Source organism: Neophocaena asiaeorientalis, unplaced genomic scaffold, assembly GCF_003031525.2.
Source record: "Neophocaena asiaeorientalis asiaeorientalis breed wild unplaced genomic scaffold, Neophocaena_asiaeorientalis_V1.1 scaffold230, whole genome shotgun sequence".
In the NCBI taxonomy this organism is placed as follows: Eukaryota; Metazoa; Chordata; class Mammalia; order Artiodactyla; family Phocoenidae; genus Neophocaena; species Neophocaena asiaeorientalis.
In genome coordinates, this window is record NW_020175186.1 from 253648 (window position 1) to 281526 (window position 27879).

At 52.6% G+C, this 27879-nt stretch overlaps 2 protein-coding genes across 10 annotated transcripts; both read right to left on the reverse strand.

The window, feature by feature from the left end:
* Positions 1-136: 136 nt before the first annotated feature.
* IL17RC (interleukin 17 receptor C) lies at positions 137-13429 on the reverse strand. 9 transcript variants are annotated; one of them, XM_024764638.1, is made up of 19 exons: positions 12298-13429; positions 11982-12003; positions 11634-11786; positions 11287-11361; positions 11086-11195; positions 9900-10011; positions 9525-9569; positions 7844-7983; positions 7560-7619; positions 5329-5383; positions 5066-5247; positions 4920-4970; positions 3914-3959; positions 3635-3756; positions 3308-3367; positions 2724-2772; positions 1031-1126; positions 876-914; positions 137-780 (listed from the first exon to the last, which is right to left on the reverse strand). In XM_024764638.1, the coding sequence occupies exons 1-19, from the start codon at positions 12400-12402 to the stop codon at positions 161-163; spliced, it is 2142 nt and encodes a 713-aa protein (XP_024620406.1). In that variant the 5' UTR covers positions 12403-13429; the 3' UTR covers positions 137-160. The 9 variants fall into 9 exon arrangements, with proteins under 9 accessions (XP_024620406.1, XP_024620407.1, XP_024620413.1 ...); XM_024764639.1 differs by having other exon boundaries at positions 3914-4004; positions 12298-12458; XM_024764645.1 differs by having other exon boundaries at positions 3914-4004; positions 11097-11195; positions 12167-12439.
* A 134-nt stretch (positions 13430-13563) lies between these two features.
* IL17RE (interleukin 17 receptor E) lies at positions 13564-25413 on the reverse strand. The gene is given in 19 exon segments (XM_024764707.1): positions 13564-14273; positions 14275-14449; positions 14938-15036; positions 15120-15171; positions 15884-15952; positions 18406-18554; positions 18729-18777; positions 18860-18907; positions 18988-19163; positions 20123-20189; positions 21113-21181; positions 22093-22232; positions 22327-22486; positions 22747-22844; positions 23456-23578; positions 24135-24150; positions 24502-24676; positions 24875-24993; positions 25381-25413. Coding segments are annotated over 17 exon segments (1890 nt in total). The 5' UTR covers positions 24634-24676; positions 24875-24993; positions 25381-25413; the 3' UTR covers positions 13564-14005.
* Between the last annotated feature and the right edge of the window lie 2466 nt (positions 25414-27879).

Here is a 27879-nt window from a genome sequence, read left to right on the forward strand (position 1 = left end):
GCGTCACCCCACGCCAGCCAACCAGAGGCGTCGCCGTCCTGCACCTGTCCGGGTGTTAAAGGGGCGCGGGGATACCAGATACGGGGACAGTTCGGCCCAGCGGCTGGGTCTCTTAAACACACGTGGGAGACACGGGTAGAAAAATAGCGTCTGCCTTTATTCAAGTCCTGTCCTCTGCCTCAGGCCCCATCCCGCGTCCCGTCCCCGGGGCCCGGAAGCAGCTGTCCAGGGCGGGCTGCAGGGCCCGGGATACCTGCTCCGCTCTCTCCGCGAGCCGCCAGGGGTGGGGGGCTGCGGGCCCCTGCAGGGTCCCCAGGAACTCGGGCAGCTGTGAGGGCAGTGAGAAGACCGGCACGCTGCGGAACAGGGCGGGCACGGCGTCTGGGGACAGCAGTCTGTCGAAGTAGGCCCCGACGTAGCGGCCGGGCGCCCGACCCTGCAAGAAGTCTGGCAGCAAACAGCTGAGCGAGGCGGCGAAGGCGTCGTGCGGGCCGTGAGCCCCGGGCGCCGACGTCGCGTCCTGCAGCCATTCGCGGCACAACGCCACGGCCCCGGGCGAGAAGAGCAGGACCACCACGCCGCCCTCCTGCAGGGTCTGGCGCCGCTGCGCGTGGAACCAGGCCAGGGGCCCCTGCGCACTCAGTTCGCGGCGGCTCCACAGGTCCACGGCCACGCGCAGCGGCAGCTGGAACAGCGCCGAAGCCAGGGCGCCCACCAGGCGCTCGAAGCCAGCGTCGTCGGCGGAGTAGAGGAGCAGAGCCGCGCGGCTCCTGGCGGCCGCTGTGGAAAAGAACACAACAGGAGCAGAGACGTGAGCTGGCCCGAGGCCCGGCCCTCTGGGGGCCGCCCCCCGCCCGGAGCTGGCTCACACTCACCCCCCGCGCGGACGTCCTCCTTCAGGAGCCTCAGCCACCCTGTGAGGGGAGAGGAGCGGAGGCAGCCGGTGAGCCCAGCCACCGCCTTCTCCTGGCCAGCTCCCAGGTCCACTCGAGTCCTGCCCCTGGGGAATGGGGAGCCGGGAAGCGCTCACCTTTCACGTGGTTCTTTTTGAGGAGGAGGAGAAGGAAAAGCATAGCGGCCAAGAGTAAGCAGGCCATCCAGACCAGGGCCCAGCGCCGGTGGATGTCTAGGAGACCCAGGGGAGAAGACAGGCTTGTTAGAGACCCCCACTTCACGAAGGAGAAAAACGAGGCTCAGAGAAATGAAGAGATTTGCCCGACGTCCACAGCTCACAGGGTCAGTGTATGAACATAGATCCATTTACTTGGGTGACCTTGGATAAGTGACTTCCCCTTCTGCCTCAGTTCACCTCTGTAAAATTGGGATAACAATAATATCTACTTCACAGGATTGCTGTGAGGACTATATGTATTAATACACATAAAAAACTGAACAGAGTGCTGGGCATATTAAGTGCTCAAATGTCAGCTAAGATTATTGACTCCTAAGGGACTTCCCTGGTGGTCCAGTGGCTAAGGCACCATGATCCCAATGCAGGGGGCCTGGCTTGGATCCCTGGTCAGGAAACTAGATCCCACATGCCCAACTAAGAGTTCACATTCTGCAACTAAAGATCCCGCATGCCACAGTGAAGATCCCACGTGCCACAACTAAGATCCAGCGCAGCCAAACACATAAATAAATAAATGTTTTTTAAAAAAAGATTATTGCCCCCTAAGCCTAGGGTTGCTGGACCCTTGACCTCACTCTCTTGGATGACTGCAACAGCCTTCTAACTGGTGTTTCTGACTCTTTTTTGCCTCTAATTCATTACAACATGGCAGCCCCAGAGCTCTTTTTTTTTTTTTTTAAATAAATGTATTACCAGCCAATGCAGGGGACACGGGTTCGAGCCCTGGTCCGGGAAGATCCCACATGCCGCAGAGCAACTAAGCTGTGCGCCACAAGTACTGAGCCTGTGCTCTAGAGTCCACAAGCCATAACTACTGAGCCTTCATGCCACAACTACTGAAGCCCTCGCTCCTCGAGCCCATGCTCTGCAACAAGAGAAGCCACCACAATGAGAAGCCCGCACACCTCAATGAAGAGTAGCCCCTGCTTGCCACAGCTGAGAAAGCCCGCATGCAGCAGCAACAAAGACCCAATGCAGCCAAAAATAAATAAATAAATAATAGATAAATTTATTTTAAAAAATACTAATTTGATTATAGCCGTTTGGGAAGCTCCTGCTACTCATAACATAAAATCCAAATTGCTTACATCAGCTCCCAAGTCCCTACATGGCCCTTGCATCCTAATCTCATGACAGAGGCCTATCTCTCAAGACCCTCCAGCCACATTGGCTACCTTGGAGTTCCTCAAAAAAGCACCCCAGAGTCTTCACAAAAATGCATCTCTTCCCCCTTCATCTAGCTCAGCCTTCAGAGTTCACCTCCAGCCTTTCCCCTGAACTAGGTCAGGTCCCCATTATATGCATTCAGGGCTTTGGACACTTTTATAGTAAATGCTTCAATAGCCCACACTTCCTAAATGATTGTTTAGCTAATGTCTTTCTAGCTTCTATGGCTGGCATGGAGACAGGGAACGTGTCTCTTTGGTGATGCTGGGATCCCTGCAAGCGCCCCCTGTGGTGTTTGAATTAATGAAGCAATGACCCTCTGATTGAAAGGCTAAGGCCATTGTGTATGCTCCCCCCAGGAATGGTCCCTGTCAAGATTCCAGCTCCTGGTACAGAGAAGAAGGGCAGTTCTTGTAATACTCACACTTTTCCATGGGGCAGGCCCATAGTGCTCCCAGGTCACCGTCCCACAGCTGTAAGACACAAACGAAACCAAATCCAGAGCCCCCAGCTTGGTATTCAACACCCATCAAGTGTGGTCCCAAATTTCCAGCCTCAGCTATGCATATTTCACACACACACACAGTAGCCGCAAGCTGCTCTGCCTTTGCTTATGCTGTGCCTATTTCCTGGACTGTACCTTGCTACTGGTGCCAGATTGGGCCCACATGAAAAGAACCTTCCTTGAAGCTCTCCCTGGAACCCAAAGCTTAGCACATTGGTTATTAGCTGTCTTAACCCAATGGTTATCTCTTGGCTGGTCTCTTCAGCCACGAGCAACTTGGGGACAGGAACTATGCTTCTTCAACTCTTAGCTTCCCCAGGGCTGGACACAAAATAAGCACACACAGATGGTGGGTGGATGCTAGAGGGGCAATGAGGAGGCCCCTGCCCCTGAAGAGTGACAGTTTTCCTGCTAGGCACAGGAAGAGGTAGAAGAGGTTGAAGACAGGGTTTGAGGCCTGTTGCCTTTGGGCATTGGGGAGGGCCCTCCTGCCACCTACTCACCTGAAGACACTGGCCTGACTGCACATCTTGTAGTAACGGCCCTCCAAGACGAGCTGCCCTCTGCCAAGCCAAGGAATGGGTGCTGTCACCTAGAGGCACAACACCTAGGAGGCCACCAGGCTACAGCTGGGCAGAATAGTAGGGGGGAGGGTCTGGGAGACTTTTCAGAGACCACTGAGAACAAGGCCCAGGTCTGAGTTACCCCTATATTCCCAGAGACCAGCACAGGGCCTGGCACAGAGAAAGGGAAATTGAATAGTGAAAATTTGAGGCCAGGTTTGAAGTGTAGCTGGAAAGGGACATGAAGGAGGGTCCCCCATCCCTCACCGTGGACGCCCTGCTAAGCAGTGGAGTGCAGCCACTGGGTTCCAAGGCGCAGAGTGATCTGTTGTCCTGGGGGCCTCGTGTCTCCACGAGCAGCATGTCATCCTTGAGGGGCCCCAGGGAGTCTGGAAAGGGTGAGAGCCCACTCTGAGTGAGACCCAACCTGGTTGAGGGCTGCCACTCCCCTGCCCCATGCCTGACTTTCACCCCCAGGAGCTGGCACTTCCAGGGTCCACCCCTATTGCAGTGGCCCTGCCCCAGCCTCCCCCAGGTCCCACTCACCAGCCCACAAGCACTCTTGTAGCTCCTGCTTCTCCCAGGTGCTCACCTGCTCAGAAGGGGCCAGGGTTAGGGGCACGAGGAAAAGCAAAAGCTGAAGCCAGAAAAACCAGAAGAGAAGGGTCAGACAAGGGGAGGCCTGTCAGGTTGGGGGGTGGGGTCTGGACTCTGGACTTGACCTTAGGCAGAACTGGGTTCAAGGCTGAGTAATTAGGAATCACTCCATCTTTCTCAGCCTCAGCCTTGTGAGGTCATCTGTGCTAAAGGGCCTTACGGCCGTAAATTAACTCTTTTCAGTTCTGACAGAACACTTTATACACTCCCTTCTCACCTAACCACCTTCTCAAAGAGGCTTCATCTGACTGCCCCTCTTGAAATTGCAACTCCAACCCTCCTTTATCCTTCCCCACCTTTTCCTATAGTATTTATATACAATTTTAACATACTGTATAATTTACTTATTATGCCTATTGTCTGCCTTTTTCCATTACAATATGAACTCTTTAAGGGTGGGAACATTTATTGGTTTTATTCACTGACATATCTATTCCAAGAGCCTAAAACAGTGCCTGAAACATAATGGCTCAATAAATCTGGAATTAATATTTTTATAACTACCCTTCGAAGTTATAAAGCAACCCATTTCTACAGGTAGAGAAATAGGATAATTATAGCAATAATCAAAGCAGTTAACATTTATTGAGAATTTAGTTTGTGCCCGTTGCTAAGATGAAGCATTGTTTAATCTTCATAACCACTCTATGAAGTATGCAGTAGTTACTATTATCATCCCCATTACACAGATGAGGAGACTGACGTTCAGAGAGGTGAAGTGCCCAGGGTCCCGCGCCATGCACCGGTAAAGTAAATAGTGGAACCCCTAAAGAGGAAGCTGGTAACCACTTTGCTCCAGGGACCCAAGGATAAAGTGGATTCAGAAGACAGTGACTGTCTGGGAGTCCGCGGAGGTCCTGACCCCAAGCCTGGCTCTCTGGCGCCCCTTTCTTGCCTGGACACAGATGTTGGGGTGGCCTTTCAGCAATGGGAACTCAAGAGCCTTCTGTGGAAAGAGGGTAATGGGTGGGGTCATTAAATTTGGGCCCCTAGGTTCCCCTTCCTTCCCCAACCCCGGGAACCTCCTGCCGCCTCACTTACATTCACAGTGACATTCTCTCGGGGCAGCGGTGGGACCAGCGGCTGGCAGGGTCCCCCATCCGGTGCCTGCCAACACAGTGTGGCCTCAGCGGGTAGTGAGCACGGCGCGTCCAGCCGCCAGGCCCGCGGGGGCAGCAGCTGCAGCTGGGCGGCACGCCAAAGGTTCCGGTGTGCACGGGGGTCTGCAGGGAGAGGGTCTGGTTACTGCGTGCCACCAGGTCCCGCCCGCACCGCTCCCGCCCTGGCAGAGCCGGTCCACTCACCCTCCCTAAAGGGGCAGATGCTGGTCCTGACAGAGTCGGGCTCTAGACGCCACACCTAGAAAGGAAACGGGGCTCTACAGGTCAGTTCAACCCAGCCAGCACTCTGCTAAGCCCTGGGGATGCATTCACTCAGCCCATACAGTCAGTGCTCCTTGGCCCTCCGTATTCGCTGTTCTGCATCCTCGGATCAAAAATATTCCGGGGAAAAAAATTCCAGAAAGTTGCAAAAAGCAAAACTTGGATTTGCCTGCAGGAAACTGTTTACATAGCCTTTACATTGTATTAGTTATTATAAGCAATCTAGAAATGATTTCAAGTATACAGGAGTATGTGAGTAGGTTATGTGTAAATACTACACCATTTTATATTATATAAAGGACTTGAGCATCTGCAGATTTTGGTATCCACAGAGATCCTGGAACTAATCCCTCTGGGATACTGGATATGGAAGGAGGATGTATTTCACCAACATATGCCCAAGTCTTTTTGCCCTTTACAAGGGCCTAGAATTGCACACATTTATTCTTCTAGCAAGACCTATGCCAACATCTGGCAACATCTTCACTCGACCAATTTTTAATGAGTAGTTACTATGTGTCTTAGCACTGTGGTAGGCATAGGGACTTTTAACAATTAAATCCACAATCACTTTGTGAGAACCTACTTAGCACAGGTTCTCAGCACAGCGTTAAGGACACGTCCATTTATTCATTTTTTCTTCCAATAGACATTTTTTTTTTTTTTGGTTGCGTTGGGTCTTCATTGTTGCGTGCGGGCTTTCTCTAGTTGAGGCGAACAGGGGCAACTCTTCATTGTGGTGCATAGGCTTCTCGTTGCGGTGGCTTCTCTTGTTGCCGAGCACGGGCTCTAGGCGCACAGGCTTCAGTAGCTGCGGCTTGCGGGCTCTAGAGCGCAGGCTCAGTAGTTGTGGCACACGGGCTTAGTTGCTCCATGGCATGTGGGATCTTCCCGGACCAGAGATCGAACCCGTGTCCCCTGCATTGGCAGGCGGATTCTTAACCACTGTGCCACCAGGGAAGTACCCAATAGACTTTTTAAGTGCACCCATTCTTGGCTTAGCCCTGTTCTAAAGCACTAGAGATAATAAATTAATTTATACAACAAATGTATAAGAGCACCTACTACGTAGCAGGCATTGGGCTTGGCAGTGAGGACATTTATATCACAGCAAACATTTCATGAGTGTCTGTTATATGTCCTATCACTGTGCTAGGCAGTAGAGTTTCACTCATTCACTCATTCATTCACTTAAACTTAATTAGCACCCACTACATACCAGTTATTATGCAAGGCTCTGGAGAAATTACTAAATTAGTATAGATATCATTTCCTTGCCTTCAAGGAAATTACAAATTCACAGTTGTAGTAAGGATGAGACATGTATACAAATTAATAAATCAATCACTCATTTATTGAGGATTTGTGGTATGCAAGAAGAGACAGGTGCCCAAATAAGAAAACAAGTGATAAATGATAAATAGAAAAGAAAAGGCAGAAATGCAAGATTTGGAGACAGAAGAGGCCAGAAGGTTGGGCAAAAGCTTTGGGAAAGAGGTGACTGGAAGGATTGAGGTGTATGGAAAAGAAGGATTGGGGTGTATAGAAAGGAAGTGAGGGCATTTCAGGTAGTGGGAATGAAAGACATTAATGTCAGAGATTAAAACAGATGGGACCTGATGACCAATTAAATGTATAATCAGAGGGAGAATATATTATTATAACATATATAAGCTGGAAGTGGCACACTTCCTTATAACAGCCCTGTGAGGCTGGTACTGTTTATTCCCATTTTACTGATAGGAAACAGGCTCAGAGAGGTGAAGTGACTTGTCCAAGGTCACACAGCTAGCAAATGGCAAGTCAGGATTCAAATAAGTCTGAGTTCACAGCTCATGCTCTACTCTCCAGGGGAGCACAAAGAAGGAATTGGAGGAGTAGTGGAAGCCTTCAAGGGGGAGATGACATCTGAAGGGGGCCTTGAAGCACAAGTAGAAGTGCTGGGGATAGAGGATCACGAAGAGCATTCAGGGCACATACAAGCAGAAAACATAGGACAGCAAAGTGCAAGGGAGGGCCAGTCCCCCTAGGGAGCCACAGTTTCCATCTCAGAGAGGAGTGTGGAGGGTGGGGAGACCAGGAAGGTGAGGGCCAACCGTCTCACCAGTTCCCTAATCCCTGTCCCCGGGCACCCAGCTGGACTCTGCTCCTACCTGAATACAGAGGCAGGGAACCAGGTCTGTGTGGTTCAAGGTAATGGTCTGTGGCCCAGTCTGTGGGAGAAGCAGAAGGAGAGAAGTTGAAGAAGATGAGGAAGAGGAAGGCTGGAAGCCAAAGTTAAGGACACCGGGCAGGCAGCCGTTCCCCCACAAATGTTCCTTGCTTTGGGTGTGGGTGGCTGTGTCCTTTTCAAAGGTGCCCTATGATAATGCACTTGCAACTTTAGCTCAAGCATCGGCCTGCAGTGGGAATGGACTTGGGGAGGGAGAGGCCTCACCAGGTTTCTGTGCCACCAGGGTTTTGCAGGGCCCGGGACCTGGTTCCAGTACAGGGAGAGGCCAAAGCGCTGATCCTCAGGGATGTCCACCACCAGGTGCACGTCGTTGCCATGTGCAGACACGTTGAGCACGGGCAGGGCTGCGGAGGAGGCAAAGAGAGAGACTTCCTTCACCTCATCTGTACACCCAAGCCTGCATATCCACCCACTGCCCCTTTGGAGTTTCCTTCAAAGCCCTTAGACTAGGAGGCCCCTGGAGGGCAGAGCCTGTGTCTCCATGTCAGACAAGACTTCAGCCACAGCCCAGGACTGAACCCATGTAGGCCCCAGTATAGGGTCTGGAGAGGGCTCTTCTTCTTGCTTCTCCCTCTGCAGCCAGAAGTACCTGTAACCACTGTAAAATAAATCATTCTCCTCTGCTCAGAACCTTCTGATGGCCCCCACATCACCCCAGAGTAAAAGCCAGAGTCATTACAGCTCCCCAGTATGGCTCCCCAGTATGGCTGCTGTGAAACTCTAACCTCATTTCCTAGCACTCTTGTCCTTAATTAACCTGCTGCAGACACACTGTCCTCCTTACTAATACTTAAACACACTAGACACACTCCTGCCTCAGGCCCTTTGCACTGGCTATTCCCTTCACATGGAACCCTCTTCCCTCAGATACCCCATGGCTCCTCCCTCACCTCCTTCAGGTCTTTTGCTCACTGACCACTCCAACTCCCAACCTCTCTATCCCCCTTCCCTGAAATTTCTCCATAGCACTAATAACCATCTAACTTATTGCATATTTCACATCTCCATGTGTTTATCGTGTCCTCCATCATCCCCACCCTGACCCTGACGCCCAGCTAGAACGTCAACTCCGTGAAGGCAGGGATTTTTGTCAGTTGTTTTTTATTTTTTTGTAATTGGTTTGTCTCCAGTGCCTAGGGCTATTCCTTGAGCAGGGTAATGACTCAATAAACATCTGCTGAATAACTGAATCAGTGTCTACCAAATGAACAAAGACATGAAATCCATGATGTGTGTCTGTATCCTCAGACCTCTGGTGCTGAGTAGTCTTTAATGAATTACCAAAGAGGCATCAAGCTTAAGTTTAAGAACCCAAATGGAAAATGAAGCTGAAATCATTTGAGTTCAAAAGCATCACAGTGTTTCTATCTCGATGTGGCTGGTAGTTATGCAAGTGTATACATATGTAAAAATTAATTGAACTGGACATTAAAATTGGTGCACTTTACACACTTTTCTGTATGTATGTTCTACCATAAGAAAGAAAATACAAAACAAAAATATGAACAAAACAAAGTCCAAATAGTACATGAGAAAAATCATCAGAACCTTGAGTTTCTTAGCCCTTATTTTATGATTTCATATTCTTTTTATTTTAATATGTGGGGGCGGGGTGCGCCGTAATCTTGACAATGTTTTGGGCCACTAGATGTTCCTGGTACTAATACATATTTGTTCTAAGAAGTGAGAGATTCACCTTTATATTCTAAATGCCCGGCACTGAGTAAGAGCTACCGCAGTTCTTTTGTGATAAATGAATGAATGAATAGATGAGCTCTGTGAGCCTCTGGGATGTGGCAGCCAGACCTGAAGTTCACTCCAAGGGTCCCTCACACTCCAGACCCACCCCCACCCTCCTCCCAGCCCTGCTGGCCCTAGCTCCTACCCCAGCAGCTCTGAATGCTGTCCCGGACTTCGAGACCCCTGCAGTCTGGGGAGAGATCACAGAAAAGCCTCTAGTGGGGTTGAGGGCAAAGAAAGAACGGGGGCAATCCGACCCATGGGGAGCCCTGGGGAGGGCTCCCTGTCCCCTCAATACCACCCATATCTATTCCAGTGCCCAAAGCACCTTCCCCAGACACTGGGAAGCAATGTCACCCGGGGAGAGGAGGCATGAGGGACTGACTATGGGCAGCTGGAAGTGACAGTGCCTGAGAGCGGCCGGGACGAGGAAGGCGGTTAAAGCAGAAGGGCAGTGGCCAGTGGGGAGAGAGACTAAGGGGCCAGCACTTGGGGCCCCTCAGGCTGTGGGGCCACTTACCAGGCAGCTGCTGTGTGAGATTGAGTTCCTTCTGGTACCGGGGCTGAGTGTAGGACCAGATTCGCACCTCAGCCCCCAGGGCAGCCTCGAAGCACTCAAATACTACAGAGCCCTGTGAGGAGAGGGTGGCGGAAGGCTGGTGGTATAGGGCTCAAAATTGAGGCTCTTCTCCATGGTCTGCTCCACTCACCCTCTGCCCTATTCCCAACCAATGACCATTCATACTGTATGGCCCCCAATTCTGCTGTGAACATGTCCTCAAAGGCCTCCAGTTCTAAAGCACACAGCCTCAGGAGGGGTGGCAGCAGGGCCAGGATTAGTGCCCCCACTCTATTAGTCCTTGCCTCATCCCTGCTGTTCCAGGTCACGTGCCAAAGCTAAGGTGATCAGAGACCCCAGACCCCAGCACAAATGTGGGAGGCTCTCCCCACAGAAGTCGTTCTCACTCCCAGTGCCTCAGTGGGCCTCATGATTGCCCTGTGAGGGGGACCAGCAGGTGACCTCCCATTATTTTCCAGGTAAGACGATATAGACTGGGGGCTGGGGACAGGAGGGAAGTCAAAGTTTGAGTGACTTGGCCCAAGTGGAGATACATATCCCAACCATGAGCAGCCCCCTGAGGCTGGGAGAAGCTCCGCGGGGGGACAGACATGGTACATGTGGGGCAGACACGGACAGTATGGCAGGGAATCCGGAAAAGTGGATTCAGCCCACAGACCTCCCCTCTGCAAGCCTCAGCTTCTCTATCTGGAGCATGAGGGCAATAATAATGTCTAGTTCATGGGGGTAGTTTTGAGGATTACAAAAGAAAGGAAAACTTAAACTTTCTGAGACTCTTCCGTGTTGGGTATTATACCAGGTATTTTATACATATCAACTCATTTTACTCTCACAACAGCTATATGAGGTAGGACTCTTCTTTTTTTTTGGCCGCACCGGGTGGCCTGTGGGATCTTAGCTCCCCAACGAAGGATCGAACCCGGGCCCTCGGCAGTGAAAGCGCAGAATTCCAACCACTGGACCACCAGGGAACTCCCGAGGTAGGACTGTTCTTTTTCCCACTTTACAGACAGGAAAACTGAGGCATAAAGGACTGAAAGAACTTGCTCACAGCCCTGCTAGAATCAGGACCTAAAGAGATAATGCCCGTGAAAACCCTTCATAAATTCATTATCATTTCGCATACCACAGACTGACCAGGCTGCACGAGGGCAGCAGGCACTTGCACCTCCAGTAGGACGCAGCGGGCAGTAGGGTAGGCCTGGAAGGAGAGCACGACGTGGGCCTGGAGAGAGGCTGTGAGCAACAGGGCAGGGGGTCGGTCAGGCTCAGGGGCCCTGGGCAAGGCTCTGGCGAGGGGCAGTTGGGCCAGCCGGTTTCTCCTCACCGTTCCTAGGCTCCTCGATCGCTGGGTCCTCTGCAATTCCAAACTCCTCTTCATCTTCAGGCTCTTCCCAGTACCCTGGAATGACCCGAGAGCAAGGCTCAGATCTAGCCCCAGCTCTGGTTTTGGGTTCCTTCCAGGAAGCTCAGCGCTAGGAAGCAGAGGCCAGGCTTGGGGCCGGGGGTGTGGGCGGGGAGACCAGTGTGACCTGGGGGGGTCCGTTGGCCAGTGTCCTCCAGGAGAATACTGAGGATGCCCCGTGCTTCCTGACAGACACCCTCCCTGGTCTTCGTGCCCACTCCAGACACACTCACATGCACCAATGCCCAGTCATGGGATGACAGGCTCACCATGCACAGCCAAGTGGATGTCCACACGCACACAGAGGTCACAGTCGGTATCCTTGTAGCACCTTAGCACCAGCTCTGTCTGCAGGCCTGTGGGCACCAGCACGGGGCCTGGGGCAGACACGAGGCTCCCAGGCAGGCAGAGCACGTCACCATCTGTGTGTGAAGGGTGGGGTGGGAGCTGAAGCTCCTCAGACCCAGAATCTGGTTGCACCTGACAACCCCAGAGGGCCAAGGAGCTTTGGGCTCTTCCTGGGCTGAGGGTAGGTGGTGAGGGCATGGAACTGAACAGCTCCCCTCCCTTCTGCCCACCTGGGAAGATCTTTCCTCTCTAAAAGTAGGGCTACTTACCCCAGAGGTGGCAGGAAAGGCCCTGGGAAGGAGGTAAAGACAAGTTAGAGTTTATGCGTCCAAATCTAACCATCTTTTCCTGAGGCCCCCCCCCACCCGCCTACCTCTTTCTAGGGCTCCCTTTTCCAAGTCCCTCCCAGAAGAGCTCAGGCCCAGCTCTTGCCCCCTCCCCATTCTTCTCTTACCCCATCAGCACCCGACAGACCAGCCAGGGCAGTTCTGACGGTGATGGCAGCGGCAGGAGCCAGGCTAGGGCCTCAATGGCCGCAGACCGAGCCCTGAGCCTTCCTCAACACTCCTACAGTCCCAGACTCACCGGAGAGCAGCGGGCAGTGTCCTGAGGCCCCACAACCCTCTCTAGAGAGAGGACCACAGGGTTTCGGCCCAGTGCCAAGGACAGAAAGAACCAGGGCACAGGCATCTTCCAGGTGCCAGGCAGCACCCAGGCCTGAGGCCCAGTCCTGCCCCCCCCCCCGAAGGGGGAGTGTGCCTGCGGGCAGGAGGGGCCGGAAGCCCTCCCCAGTCTCGGGGTCCCGGCGCTGGGCCGCTTGCGCACGCCCTCTCCCAGGAGTCCTGACTCCCAACCAGTCCCTGCCAGAGTGCTTTCGTTTTGGCTCCTGGCAGGCAGCCGGCTGTTCCCGCCCCACCCGGCCCCTCCCACCAACACCAGGCCTGGGAGCCAGCAGCCTGGACCGGAATGGTGGCCTCACTCCCTCCCTCTTTTCCTCTCCTCCTCTTCCCCTTCTCCTCCTTCTCTGCTGACACCTGGCTGGGAGGGGCCCCTGGAGAGGGTGGTGGCCTAATGGCTGAGTGAGGGAGCTCTTACCCACTCTGGGAGTCCCTAAAGAGGAAGTCTCCATTGAGACAACCAAGGCCCTAGGCAATCCTGGGGCATTTGCACTTCCCATGTGACTCTGGGATCTTGGTGTCCACGGGGCCCCTCTTACTGGCCACCCCAGGTCCCTTCAGACATTCCCCTTGGGCCTCATTGTGGGACATGATCTCTAAGGACAGGGACAAGGGGCACCGTAACGTGAGATTTTCACCACTTCCCGGCCTATGCTCAAGTGAGGGGTAGGGGTGGATGGGACCCAGGACCCAGAGCCAGGAAAACAGGGTCCTATTTGTGCTGTTGCCATGGGCTGGCTGCGTGACTGTGGCCCCACACCACCTTTCTGAACCTGTGTTTTCTTCTCTTCTCTCTGAAGGATCACAGTGAGGATCAAGGAAATTTCCAGGGAGACATTGCTTGTGAGAATATGACAGACATGGATGTGGATTTGGGCCCAGAAAATGATGCATAACAACCGCCAGGCAGGGTCTTGCTGAGCCTTCCCCCAACTCAGCACCCCGGGCACACTGGAAAAGCACCTTGTGTTTCTTAGTTTATCCATCATGTTCACCTTTATTCAACTTTCTCTATCTCAGTCTCCATTGTCCCACCTTTGCCCCCATCACCCAGGGCCAAAGCCTCCTTCCCTGGGTCCAGAGCCCTCCCTCCCTCCCTTCCTCCCACTCTGGGCAGGGCCCCGGTCTGGAAAAGGGAGATCCCTGGCTCCCAAAGGGGTTTCTGTCCCCCCACCCCCTCTGCAGCCACCTCCCACTCAGAGCTGCCATGTCTCCTGCCTCCCCAACCCCTGTCCCAACCTCTCTGGCCTGGACTGGAGCACGTGCAGATGACTATTCTCTGGAATTTCGGAGAGAGGAAGTGGGACGATCCCCCACTCACAACAGCACTGAGGTCAGAGGAGTTCCCAGGAAAGAGTGACTCTCCCTGGGGGCTCTGAGGGAGAGAACCCTCAAGCATAAGCATGAGGAAGAGACTGGACCCTGGGGGAACGTGGGGAACGGGCTGGGACAGTGAGTGTGATGCCCCGCTCCCGGGCTGGGAGGTAGCGTAAGGCTTTGTGGCCAGTGGCCCCTAGGAGGCATCCAACCATTCCAGGGTAGAAGCCTCATTCGGGGCTTCCAGCCAGTGCCCCTAGGCCTGCGGCCACAGACATCTGGACTGCGGTGAGCTCTGCTCAGCCTTGATCGGCAAGTTTGGCGGCCTCGCGTTCCAGCTGGCGGCACAGCTCCACGCGACCCCGCAGGCACGGCCGGGCCGCGAGGCGGCCCCAGCTGGTGGCTTGAGTAGCAGTCCGCGCGTCCAGCGCCCGCAGCAGGCGCGGCAGGTCTTGAAGCAGGCGGTAGCGGGGCAGGGCGCGCAGGGGCGGAGGAATGTCGCCTTTGGCGCAGAGGCGACTGAAGTAAGCGAGCAGCGGCAGCGGGCGCGGGGCGGCGCGGAGCAGGGAGCCACGGCAGCGGGCCCACGCGCGCCACCCGCGTGCCCTCCCACAGGTCCACGATCACGTCGCGCCCGCCGCCCAGCGCGGCCCGCAGCAGTTCAGCCAGCGCTCCCACCAGGCGCCGCTGCGCCTCGGAGTCCGCCACGTGCAGGAGCAGCACCGGCCGCGCTCGACCTGGGCCTGGGGGTGGAGCAACAGATGAATAGGGTCGGGGGGTTAAGGGACAGCCCAGCCCTTTCCTCCCAGGCCTCAGGGCTACATGATACGGTTAACTCCACCACCACCCCTTTCTTCATCTGCGCTGGGGATGGGTACCCAAGGCAGCTTTAGCCTACAGGCCTATAGGGCGCCTTTGGGCTAATTAGATAAAGGTGCCCAGGAAGAGGAGAGGGCTAGGGCGCCAGGTGCAGCGCAGGCTGGATTTCCGCCCCACTAGCGTCTGGCCTAGAGACTGGTGCAGTGAACCACCTGCAGAAGGACCTTTGCCCTGCCTTAACCATTCCTTCCCACTAGGGGGCATGAGACTCACCGCCTTCGGTAACAGACAAGGGGGTGCAGCGGCAGGGACAAGGCTCTTTCGGAAGGGAGCCTGGGCGGGGGAGGGATGGGGGCAACTGGCCTAGGAGCCAAGGAAGTCTGAATCCCCAGGTTACCCCCAGTGAGCTTACCTGACAGTGGGCGCTGGCAGGTGAGCACCAGAAGAACACCCAGTAGGGTGGTGAAGGCCAGCAGTACCAGGATCAAGAGCCCCAGGAGCCTATGAGAGACTGAGTCAAGAAGGGTGAGGCCAAGCCCGGCTCCTCAGTGCCCAACCTCCCTCTCACTCCCCCTCCCCCTCCCAAGAACTCACCATCCGGACACAGGAGGTGCTTCCAGGCAAACTGGACATCTGACCTCCACACCTGAGGGCACAGAGCCCCCCAATCCCTGTAAGCCAGGGTAAACCCTCCTCCCAGGGGAAGTTGAATAAGGCATGGGGATAGTGAAGGGGAATCCCCCTGGATAGGGAATTCCTCCAGCACAGGGTTTGTGTCTGGTCCAGCTCTGGCTGGGCACAGAACAAGGTCAAGAGTGGCAAACTCAGAAAGTAAACCCAGGGACTTCCCTGGCGGTCCAGTGGTTAAGACTTTGCCTTCCAATGCAGGGGGTGCGGGTTCAATCCTGGTCAGTGAGCTAAGATCCCACATGCCTCAGGACCAAAAAACCAAAACATAAAGCAGAAGCAATATTGTAACAAATTCAATAAAGACTTTAAAAAAATGGTCCACATCAAAAAAGAAAGGAAGTAAACCCAAAGTTAACCAGAGCATCCATGAGGACGTGGAAGGCACAGGCTCTGACTGAAGTAATCAGACACCGCTGAGCTCCAGCCCATGATCACCATACCTGAACGTGGAAACAAAGCACCAGGTTTTCTGATTTTTTTCAAGAGACGCCGGAAATCAACTTTTTAAAATGTGACATCTCCCAATATTTAAGTGGTGGCAACTAATTCCAATTTTGAACACCGTGCTGGCTGTCAAACATTTTTATGGACTGGATTTGCCCCATGTGTCACCTGTGGTATAGATGACAGGGGGGTATATGCAGCAGAGTGAGGGCAGGATTCCTTACCAGGACACAGCCCCCTGGCCTCAGGAAGGGAACGATGAGGTCTAGTGTCACTGAGCTTGAGCCCTGAGTCTGTGGGAAAAAAGAGCAGAATGACTGTCCCCATAGAGGCAGATCTGGCTCTGTCCAGCCCCTGAGTCTTTGCCCATTGCTGTGTTCCTCCTTTCTACCTACCACCCCTACCCAAAGCCTACCCAGGCTTAGGGCCAAGTGCTACCCCTGACAAGAAGCCTTCCCAGGCTTCATTCCCAGATCCCGCTGATCATTCCCAGATCTGAACTGCTGCACAGATAAACATTAATCAGGCAATCAGGCACTCGTCAACAAACATACTCTGGGTGCCTACTCTGTGCCAGCCCCTGAGGAGACAAGGTGGGCATGGACATTGTCTCTGTCCTCTAGCAGCTCACAAACCAGGAGGCTAATTATATGCTGCCTCCCTTCTCTGTTCTGCGCACCTGAAGGGGCAGCTTGTCCATTGGAAAGAACGTAAGTTGTAGAGTCAGGAGACCACAGCTAACAAAGTCAGGCTTAACTATTGCCTTTGTGGTTCCTAGCTGTGGGATCTTTGCATGGAGAGAGACTTCCTTTCTCCTTGAGCCTTAGTTTCTTCATTTGTGTGTGACAGATAATAATCCTTGTTTTACTGGGTTACTGAAAGCATCAAATGGGAATATGCAGGTGAACCCCCTTTATAATACAAAGTACAGGGACTTCCCTGGTGGTCCAGTGGGTAAGACTCCACGCTCCCAATGCAGGGGGCCCAGGTTCCATCCCTAGTCAGGAAACTAGATCCTGCATGCAGGCAACTAAAAGTCTGCATGCCACAACTAAGAGTCCGCAGGCCGCAACTAAGAAGTCACATGCTGCAACTAAAAGATCCCATGTGCCGCAACTAAGACACGGCACAGCCAAAATAAATAAATAAATAAATATTTAAAAATACACAGTGCAATGTGTATTCATTTAGTAGTAGTAGCTGTTATTACATTATGGACTCCTTAGGGGCAGACTGTGTTATATACTTTTCTTGTATCTCCCAGGGCCTCATACAGAGTGGGAACAGAGTAGGCACTCAATAAATGCATGCTGAACTGACTGCCATCTGTCCACAGGCAAGGGTGTGGCTTCACCCTGTGCTCTGGGTGCTGGTTGGAGAGCTGATCAGTCTCCACCCTTTGGGAATACCCTCCACCACCTGCCCCAGACCCCAGCCCTGCCCCAGACCCCATTCTCCAGCCAGCTGTGAGCAGGTGCTGATGCAGTGGCTCTCAAATCGTGGTGAAACTCAATGACGTTCTCAACTCACAAAAATAAATGAGTCCATGGATTTAGCTCTCAATCTTAAGTTATCCCACATGACTTTGTCGTAAATCTTAAGCATGGTTTCGTCTTAAATCTTAAGCATTTCCTACCACCTGTAGGCTTGGGAGCCCTCACAGAATACAAAACAAATAAACAAGCTGCATGTAAGTAAGAAAGAACTGAAACAAGCTAGCTATGCTTAGTCAGCTTGGTGCTGTGGTTTTGCGGATACATTTTTTTTTTTTTTTTTTTTTTTTTTTTTTTGTGGTACACGGGCCTCTCACTGTTGTGGCCTCTCCCATTGCGGAGCACAGGCTCCGGACGCGCAGGCTCAGCGGCCATGGATCACGGGCCCAGCCGCTCCGCGGCATGTGGGATCTTCCCGGACCGGGGCACGAACCTGTGTCCCCTGCATCGGCAGGCGGACTCTCAACCACTGTGCCACCAGGGAAGCCCTGCGGATACATTTGATGGTGGTTTTTATGTCAGATACACAGAAGAGAGTCTGCTAGTCAAACTGCTGTTAGTTCACATGATAGAGTTAAATCTGTCAGTAGTTTACAGTATTCTGCGAAGAGCACTTCAGCCTCCTGGGGCTCTGCCTCCCAAAGATAGAGAACGTCTGCCAGGAGCCTTGTGGAGGAAGGCAGGAGAGTAGTGGTAGAGGACAGCTGGTTCAAGAGAAGGCATCAATATAAAATGTGGTGGGAGTTCGAGTGGGCCAGAGAACAGCTGGGAGTGGGAGGGCCAGTCTCTTGTCTCTGTTTATCCCTGTAGGTTCAAAATCGAAAAGGATTAGAGGGACTGCCCTGGTGGCGCAGTGGTTAAGAATCTGCCTGCCAATGCAAGGAACACGGGTTCGAGCTCTGGTCTGGGAAGATCCCACATGCTGCGGAGCAACTAAGCCCGTGAGCCACAACTACTGAGCCCGTGAGCCACAACTACTGAGCCCACTCGCCGCGACTAGAGAAAACCCGCGCACAGCAACGAAGATCCAACACAGCCAAAAATAAATAAATAAAAATAAGTTTATAAAAAATAAAAAAGAAAAGGATTAGAAACTGCTCCATTGAAGACCCCAATGACTGGCAGAGGAGGCAGCTGAACAAAGCCTGGCCAAGTAAATAAATAACCAGATGTTGTAAGAGATTTGCTTGCCTCCACCTGCTGTGCTCTAATCAACAGGTTCTAGTGGGGGCCAAGCCCTGGCTAGGCCATACCTGGCTGACGTTGTACACAGGGGGCACCATGCTGTCCTGCCCCAAGCCTGAGTGGCTCCAGGCAGCACTGAAGGTGGCGGGCATCCTTGAGGAGAAGTGAAGGACCAGCTGCTGGGCCTGGGTATCCATGCTCACGTTCCAGGATGGGGCTGCCAGGGGGTAGGAAAGGGCATCATGTAATAGATGATGGTTTGTGGGAGGTGATAGAAGCCGGGCTGCAGTTAACAGAGAAGTCAGGGCAGGGATAGAGTTTGGCTTTGCCGCAGTTGCATGAGGGTGAAATGGTGGGAAGGGGTCCCAGCCAGGGTCACTTATTGGCTCACCGAATGTCTGGTGGGGGCATTCAACGTGGCTGCTGTTTCCAAAAGAGAACTGAGAAATCCAAGAATGGCAAGTCAGCAAGCTCCAGGCACCATGCACACCCTTCCCCCTCCCATGTTGCCCATGCTTGTACCTTGAAGCAGAGCTGGGGGTGCAAGTCCACCTTCTCCAAGACATACCACTGTGGTGGGAGAAGGGAGTTAGGGAGCAGGGCCCTGGGCCCCAGCCCTGCCCACCCAGGTCCTAGGGAGGCCGTCTCACCCCCTCTGACTCTCGAGCCGTGGCATTGGGGACGTCTTCGCAGAGGGTGTGCCAGCCCCGCCTCTGGCAGAGGGAGGCGTCCAGCTTCAGTGGGCAGCGGAGTGTCAGGGCCATGACCATCTGGCTGTGCTGGCTGTGGTCAGTAAAGCTCACCGACTCCCAGAAGTCCGAGCCATCTGGGCAGGCAGCAGGGGCAGAGAGTGAGGCCCAGGAGGCCTGAGCCCCATCCCCAGAGCATCCGGAGATGATAGTTGTGAGGGAGCCTGGCACAGCCCTGGTCTGCCTAGGTGCCTGATAAACGAGCATGCCTCCTCCTGCCCCTCCTGTTGCCTCTTCTATTTAGCTGTCTCCTCTCCTTCCTGCACCTCCATTCTGGCCAACCCCTTGCTGCTCCCCAAACTCAAAATCTTCATATCTTTGCTTATGTTCCTCTCAGAATCAGGAATGCTTTCCCCTCCCTTCTCTCCTTTCTAAATCCTGCGCATTTTCTGAGCCCAGCTCAGGTGTCACTCCCTTTAGGAGACCTTTTCTACTCATGGACAGCCGTCATGGGCTTCTCCCTCCCCTGAGTTCACGCCTTACAGCCTATTCCTTAATTAGCACCCTGCCCTGGACCATAGGATGCTGTGAGCTATTCATCTGTCACGTCTGAGAATCCTGTCTCTGCAAGTTGGGCTCAACAGCATGCATAGATGTCACCGACCACTTTCGCATATAACATTGAACTCCAGCCTCACAAGGAGTTGGAAAGTGAGGCAGGACAAGTATCATTAGTTTACAGATGAGGAAACTGAGGCTCAGAGAAGAGTAAGTGGCAGAGTTGGGGTGTGAGCCCGGGTCCTCTGGTCCACCTTCTTAGGACATTACCTCCTGGGGTAGATATTTCTGAACAGTGCTAGTACAATGTTCAATGCTCTGATTTATTGGCAGGCTGATTGCTAGACATGGTAGCCCATGACTTGCCCCCACTGACTCCAGAGAAAGTGCCTGCATGCCTTCTGGGGACTTTCTCCAACACAGGTGTAGAGGGTGTGCAAGTGCGTGTGTGTGTATGTGCATGTACGTGTACGTTTGTGGGGGAGAGAGAGACAGAGAGAAGCTGTGCATGCACAAGAGTCACATGAGTAGCACTCACAGGCTTCAGGCCAGCTCTGGAAGGGACATTTTTTGTGCCTCACGGTGTCTTCTTGCAGGTAGGACACCTGAGGGGACAGGGGAGGAGGGAAGAAGGGTCAGAGGAATGGCTTTCCCTACATCACTCAGACTTGAAACTCATTCTGGCTTGACCTTGCCCAGATGCAAGCTGCCTGAGCTGGCAGGGCACCGAGGAGGGGAAGAAGTGTGGGGTGTGGGCAACGGTGGGTGGCACTTGGCACTCAGGGAGGAACCCCAGACTATAGGAGCAAGATCAGTGGGTGAGGGGCTGAGTCCTCTTCTCCCGGAGAGGAGAACGTATCCCCACAAAGAGGCAAATCATGAGGTCCACATTCCTCAACTTTGGCCTTCCCTGGCCTCCACTCTCAGCGATTCCTAAGGCGCTGAGTGCCCCATAGGGCCCCTCCCTCTGAAAGCCCAACACCCAATGTTATCCCCCTGGCAGGTGCTCCCCGCTCCAGGTCTCTGCCTGCACCCTCCCTTTTGTCTCCTCCTGGGTGACAAGGCCTCCGCCTTTCCTGTCTAGTCCAAAGAAGTCTTAATGCTAGGCACCTCAGTCTTACAAGGAGAGGAGGAGGACTTCCATGCAGGGCTAGTGGGGGTGAGACTTCTGGGGCCATATGGAGCCTTGCAGTGGCCACGAGCCCCCACTGTGACAGCTCAGAACACCCAGTGAAGGCAGCTGTCTATTCTGCCTCTGTGGGCTGAGGTCGGGTCTCAACAAAGGCAAGCTGGGTCTGGGTGGGGCTGAGGTTGGACCCACCCCCAGGAATGTGCCATGGTCAGCAGGACACCTCCATCCCTGGCTCTGTGTGTGGCTCACTGTCAGGCTGGCACCAGTCTTCCCTAGCATCTCGTTAACATCAGCCCTTTTAAAACCTGACTTAGTGGAGATATGCTTGACCAATGGTGCTATCTGGGTGGCCTAGGAGTGAAGCCATGGACCACCCACACCTTTTCCTCTGCTCACCTCGATGCACAGACAGGGCAGAAGGAATTCATAAGGCAGGTCTACAGTGCAGCCCCCAGACACAATTTTCTGTGGACAAAGCAGCAAAGGAAGAGAAGAAGAGGGGCCTGAGAAAGAGCAGAGGCACCCTGGAAAACGGCAGGAGAAAACTGGGACCTTGGTCACCACATACCCTACTTTTCCTCTTATCTGAGACATTTCTTTGAGACATTTCTTCTCAGGGGGGCTCTGCCCTGTAATCTGACCATCTGCTCTAGGTGTCTCAATATATGGAATGAGGGGAGTGGTGAGGAGATGGGGAAAGGAATATACATTTATTGAGCCCCTACTATATGCCAGGGGGAGTGCTAGGTGCTAGAAGCACCAACTCAATTAATTAAATGCTAGCATCATGGTGATCTTGGGAGGCATCATCACCATTTTAAATGTGGAGAACTGAGGGACTCGGGTACAGCGCCAGTCCCTTCAAATGGTACCAACTGTATACAAGGGCATCCGTGACAACTGGAGGTTGAGGTGGAGTGTCAGGGCCTAGACTGGAAGAATAGGGGACATCTCATTCTCTGAGGAGCAGTGACAAAAGGGAGGGAGATGGAAGGGTACCAAGACAGATGTGACCATTTTGTTATTTTCTCAGGAGAACAGCTTCTTGGGGGAACTGAAAAGTCCTCTTAATGCAACCTGAATCTCACTGAGGGTCCTCACTGGGGGTAAGTGCCATATCCATTTCTCTGCTAGGCATTCATGGCTGGCGCAGGTCTCTGCCTGCCCTTTCCTTCCTCTCCTGCCAGGAGACAAGGCCCCCTGTGTTCTCTGCCTAGACCAAAGAAGTCTTCATGCTAGGCACTTCAGACTTGTAAGGAAGTCTTGGACAATCACCACCTCTCTCTGGGACTCAGTCTCCCCATCTGTATAATGGGTAGGTCCTTTCACTCCAGCCCTGTGTGATTTGGCTTTTACAGGCAGATGGCCCTCCATACCTGGGCATCAAAGGGACGGCTCAGCTCCTCACACTCCAGTGCCCACTGGTGGCAAAGACGCACACTGACCTCAGGGCCTGGAGGAATGGTCACTTGAATAACCCGTGCCTCAGGCAGCAAGTCAAAGGAGAACTCAGGCCCTGGGGAGAAGGGGGACTTGGTGGCCTTGTCTTTTGGCCTTAGCACAGGTACCACTACTTGGCTCCACCATCTCCAGTCACACGATGTGCCTACCTCCAAGCCTTTGTGAGCCACGTTTGGAGAGAACTTCCCCTTTCTCTGGATCTGCAGGTTGGGTTCTTTTGGAACGCAGCCCCTTGTGGGAGGTGTCTGGGGAGGGGACGGAGATGTGATGGCCCTTCTCAGACAGGCAACGGCTACTTAGCAGCTTCCTCTGCAGGCAGAGAGCAAGGCTGGGCTGGTCTCAGGCCAGGAATCAGGAACTCTGGCTTCTATTCCTGTCTCTGGAATCCAGGGCACCACAGGCGAGCTGCTCAACCTTTAAGGCTCAGTGTCCCTAACTGTGTAATGGACAGAACAGTCTTCTTGAGCTCCACTCTTTCCATCTCTTTTATGGCTGGAGAACAGAATGAGAAGCCAGAAAGAGAAGGGCTGTGGGGTATAGGGAAGGGCTGGAACTGGCAGGGAGAGTACCTGAGCAGATGCTGGCATCGTGTGCCTCCTACAGAACCGGAACTTGTAAGACTTTTTGGATTTCTGCACCAGGAGGTGGAGCCAGTCCCACTGAAGACCTGCACAGGGAAGGACACATTTACTATCCAGCCCTTCACGGCCCCTCCGCTACCTGGAGATGTGACCCAGTGTTGGACAGTCAGTCATTTTAGATCAGGGAGGGTAATGATCGCAAACTTCTTTAGTCCTAAGTTATGATACAATCAAAAAAGGCTTTTCTCTTCTTAAGTAGAGAAAAACTATGTATATACAAAGATGTTCATGGTAGCATTATTTATAACAGTGAACAATTAAAAACTGTCAATTCTTAAGCAGTATGTGGGCATTTAGTATGCCCCAGGCACTGAGCTAGGCAATGAAAATGTAGAGTTGAATAAGACAGATCTTACTTTACAGATAGAAGGTAAAAATAGTAAACTCATAGAACTAAAACATTTTAATCCCAAGAATTGGTACCAGCTGAAAGGAGAAACACCTTCACAAAACGATACAACTGAACTCACAAATATCAATCATGGTGTGTGCTCTTTTAGGAGGGCCTAACTCTCTGCTGAGGTCGACAACAGGACAAACATCTCTTCTAGTAGGATATGTTTTACTAGCGTCAGCCTAGGGGCCCCCCCAAATTCCAATCTCCACTAAGAATGGCCCAAAGGACTGTTTCTCATACCCGAAGGATCTGACACCAGATGCAGGCACCAACAGCAGGGGCAGTGGCAGAGCCAAGCACGCCAAGGCTTTGGGGAGGGGGGAAAGGCCGATAGGGTATGGCGAGGAATCTGGGCAGACCTTCCTGTGAAAGATGAAAAGGAAATCAAATGGTAAGGTCCCAGGAGTTCCCTCCTGCCTCAGAAAAGTTGGACTTGAGGCTGAGCTCTGCCACTTACATCCTGGCTGACTGACCTGGGGCAAGTTACAGACTCCTCTAAGTCTCAGCTTCATCATTCATAAAGTGGAGCTGCTGTCAAGATCAAGTAACATGATGCGTGGGAAAATGCCTTACGAAGTATAACAAAATGTACCCTAAAACAGGAAGGATCATTGTTGTATTACTGACTGCTGAGGGACCAATTAAGGGAGAGTGCCTGGAGACTTACCTGGCTCTCATTTAATCCTCCCCACAGCTCAGGGACAGCTGTTTTCATTGTATAATCATTTCTGCCGCACTGCTATACCCTTCAGAAACCGTGCACTGCCTGAAGCCACGCATGGAGTATGCGGCAGAATTACAACGCAAATCCAGGCTCACCTTGTGTTTTTTCTTTGATACTATGCTACTTCCCAGGTTGAGAACCAAAAATTAGAATGGGAGAATGGGGAAGAGGAGCAGGGCAGGGAATGAGACTCACCAGTGAAACTGTCATCCTGAAGGCACAGGGCCCAATAGGGAAAAGAAAGGACAGAAGTATAATTAGTAGGTATTCCCACGAGGAGCATTCTCCCTGGGGTCTTTGCCTCACATCACCTAATTTCGGGGTCTGCAGAAGCCAATAGCCCATCCACTCTGGCGCTTTTCTTCCCAGCTCCACCCTGCCCAGGCCCTCAGTGCACCAGGACCTTGACTATCCATCCCTTCAAGACGATGTAGAGAACACACTGAGGCTGCCACCAGAGCTCAGGGACTTGGGTAGCAGGAAAGGACAGGCGGAGAGTGGGGAGCTGTACCAGCCTGTGCCAGCCAGGTGTCCCCACCCAGCAGCAGCAGGCACACCTTACCATGTGGGACGCCAGCAGACAGAGGGTGCTCCAGCTGGGAAGGTAGGGGCAGCCAATACTAGCAGAGGCAGACAGGCCAAGGAGCAGCTGGACGAGAGGCAGGAGCAGGGCTGCCAGTCCGGTGCTCCCCATGGGCTTCCGAGGGATCAGGGTATCCAGAACATGGCTGCGCCTCCTGAAGGTGAGTGGCAGGGCCTTGCCGTGCAGCAGCAGGGAGTGCAGTGCCAGCAGGAGCCCTCGCCTCAGCCTGCCCCTGCCCCGCCCTGCCCCAAAGCTCCTCCTCAAGCCCAACCAGCCAGCCAGGCCACATTCCTTCTCCTCCAAGTGGAGGGACTGAAGGACACTTGCCCCCCAGAAAACCCTACTCCCCTACCTGGAGGGCAAGGGGGCTCCTGCTCTGGCAGAGAAATAACAGGCAAGAGGCCGGCACAGGGTCAGGGGGATGGATGGCGGCTGCACCCACTTCGTAACTCCTCCTACTCCTGCAACACCCTGCAGATCAGACCCGCCCCTTAGCGTGCTCCTGGCCTTGAATCTCCCCTGGACACGTGCTTCATCCTCTCACTTAAAAGACTGACAGAGCCATGAAGCACTTCTCTGCAGTGGGTGCTGGAGACCGAGGTGACTGATGCACCACTTAGAGGTGGGCAGAACAAAAAAGCACGTAAACCTCACATGTCCCCCTGTGCATCCTGGCTCCCACCTGGCTGACTTTCAGGACTAGGGTCCAGCTTTCTCTCTCTACCCGTTGGCCAGTTCCAGCACTTCTGCCAAAGGGCCTCCAGCTTCCAGGATCCACTCATCAGTACAGTCTGCTCAGGAAGCCGCAGGTCTCATAGCTGAGCCCTGGAGCTGAGGGAGTGGGCCCCACGCATTGACCTGGTTTCCTGTGGTTTCCGATACTGAAGAGGCTCCATTCTCTGAGGGGACCCTCCACGTCGTCCCATGGCTTCCTCCTGCTCATGGAGCATTTGAACTGCTTCAGCCCTCACCTTGGTGACACACACCGTAGAAAGTTTGGGGCACACCTACTGAAGGTATGTTGAGACTGTTATTATCCCTCTGCACTTTCAGTAGCTTGATCATACCTATCTTTAGGCCAATTCTAGTTCTTAAGTCTTTAGGTCCACTGTCTAAAGACCCCATTGTACCCATTATCCTAAAAATACCCTCTAGCTTTTGAGTTTCTTAGAAAGACCCTTTTTATCTTTGTTTTTCCAGTGCCTAGCAATGGATGTCGTGAAATAGGTGCTCTGTAGTTGAATAAATGTAAATTATGACGTTTCATCTAAGCAGCAGTTTAACTATTTCACATTTCATGAGCACTTTTATATTTGATCCTCCTAACCGCCTTACAAGACATGTGATAATTATTCATTTCATAAAGAGAGAAATAAGGAAGCAGAAAGGAGAATGATTTGGTCAAGGTCTCTAGCCCAAGGAGCTCCAATTCTGCCATCCTCTCACAGTTCATTTCTCTTTCTACCATCCTTATGGCCTCTCCTCCCACTGCCTCATCCCCCTCTGCTTCTGGGAACCCAAAAGGGCCTGCCTGACACAGTTCTGTCTTTTGACCTTGAAGTCCATCACTGCAAACAAATCAGTAAGATGTGAAGGGAGAAAAGGGTGATCTGGCCATACTAAAGACAGGTTAGGGAGTCTTCCCCCTAAATTTCACCTAGCCCACAATGGTTTAGATCTATACCAATAATGTGTTTTCTAACGCTGGGGGCGTGAAGTGAGAAACTTGGCTCCATTCTAGAATACTTTTCTCTTTTGACTCCTTTTATCTTCTGATTTGATTCTCACAGTGAAAATACTTGGTTAACTGCTCCCTGACCCTGGCTAAGGTATGGTAGGTGAAGCAGAAAAGAAATAACAGACACATACACACGTGAAATAAAGAACAGAAAGGGAAGAAAAGGACCACAAAGAAAAGGCAGAGGAAGAAAGAAGAAAGGGGGAAAGGAGAGAGAAAAGGAGGTCTGTATTTTATTGTTTTGCTAGTTTATTGTGGAGCCTGTTCCAAAAAGGATTTAAAGTAAAAAGCACAGTGGGTAAATTCCAGCACACCCTGGGGAAGGGGGAGGGGGTCAGATCACAATTTGCTGAACTCCTATCATCAGGCTCTGGGCTGTGTGCTTTGCCCACATTATCTCATATTATTGGTACTACAACCCTTGAGGTCAGTCTTACCAAACATCTTATAGACTTGGAAACACTGGGAAGATTAAGTAACTTGTCCAAACAGAAAATGGAGAGCTGAGACTCACCCCTGTGTCTTTCTAGCTCTTTCTGTCAGAACACACTGCTTGGGGAGATCTGTGGTTTCTGGGCCCTGTAGTCCACAGAAGTACTAGAATGAGGGGACTTCCCTGGTGGTGCAGTGGATAAGACTGCGCTCCCAATGCAGGGGGCGTGGGTTCAATCCCTGGTCAGGGAGCTAGATCTCCACATGCATGCCATAACTAAGAGTTCTCATGTCACAACTAAGGAGCCCGCCTGCTGCAACTAAGACCCCGTGCAACCAAATAAATAAATATTTTTTTAAAAAAACAGATGTCATGAAGGGCTTTAAAAAAAAAAAAGAAGTACTAGATGGAACAATGTGATGAGTTGGTAGGATTAACAACATGGGGGGGAGAAATTGTAATAGTTGGAAAGAAAAAAGGATAGTAGGTCTTACGGGAGTGAGTCATCAGTGATCAGATTTCTAGGAGAGTAGGGATTGTTTGGCAAGTGTCAACAAGGGGGGAGTACTTCTGTGGCTGGAACAGGAGGGGGCCAACTGGAGTAAAGGCAACAGAGGTGTGTGGTAGCCCTGCAGCACAGAAGTCCTGTCCTTTTGGAAGGTGGCCAAGGCCTATCTCACCTGTGGTTTGTGTCTGAATGAGCTGATCCAGACTTCACTCTCCAGTAACCTTTACGTGGGGAGCAAGCCAGGTGCTCAGGAGGTCTTGGCAGGCCCCTACACGTGCTCAGGTAGAGAGTACACTGTGGGGTCCTTGGGCAACCATTCTTCCTGACAAAGCCTTACCCATGCATGGACGCTGAATGCAGCAGCGTCTCCAGGCTCTTCCTGTAATGCCAGACTCCCAAGGTCTGTTGCGGCAACTGTGCCTACTGTTTGGGCACCCTGGGCAAGAAGGTCCAACCAATTAGACCAACAAAAACCAAGAGTACACAAGTGTTCCTTTCTTATTCCTGCTCTTCCAGAAGGGACCAATCTCCAGAATATCGATGCAAGAAGTTATGCTTAAGAGAAGAGGAAGGGACCCCCAATCTGAGAGGGGAACACCAACACTGCTCATCAAGGGAAGGGACTTTGATATTTATTAAGCACCTACTATGTACTATACAGTTTATATACATTATTTT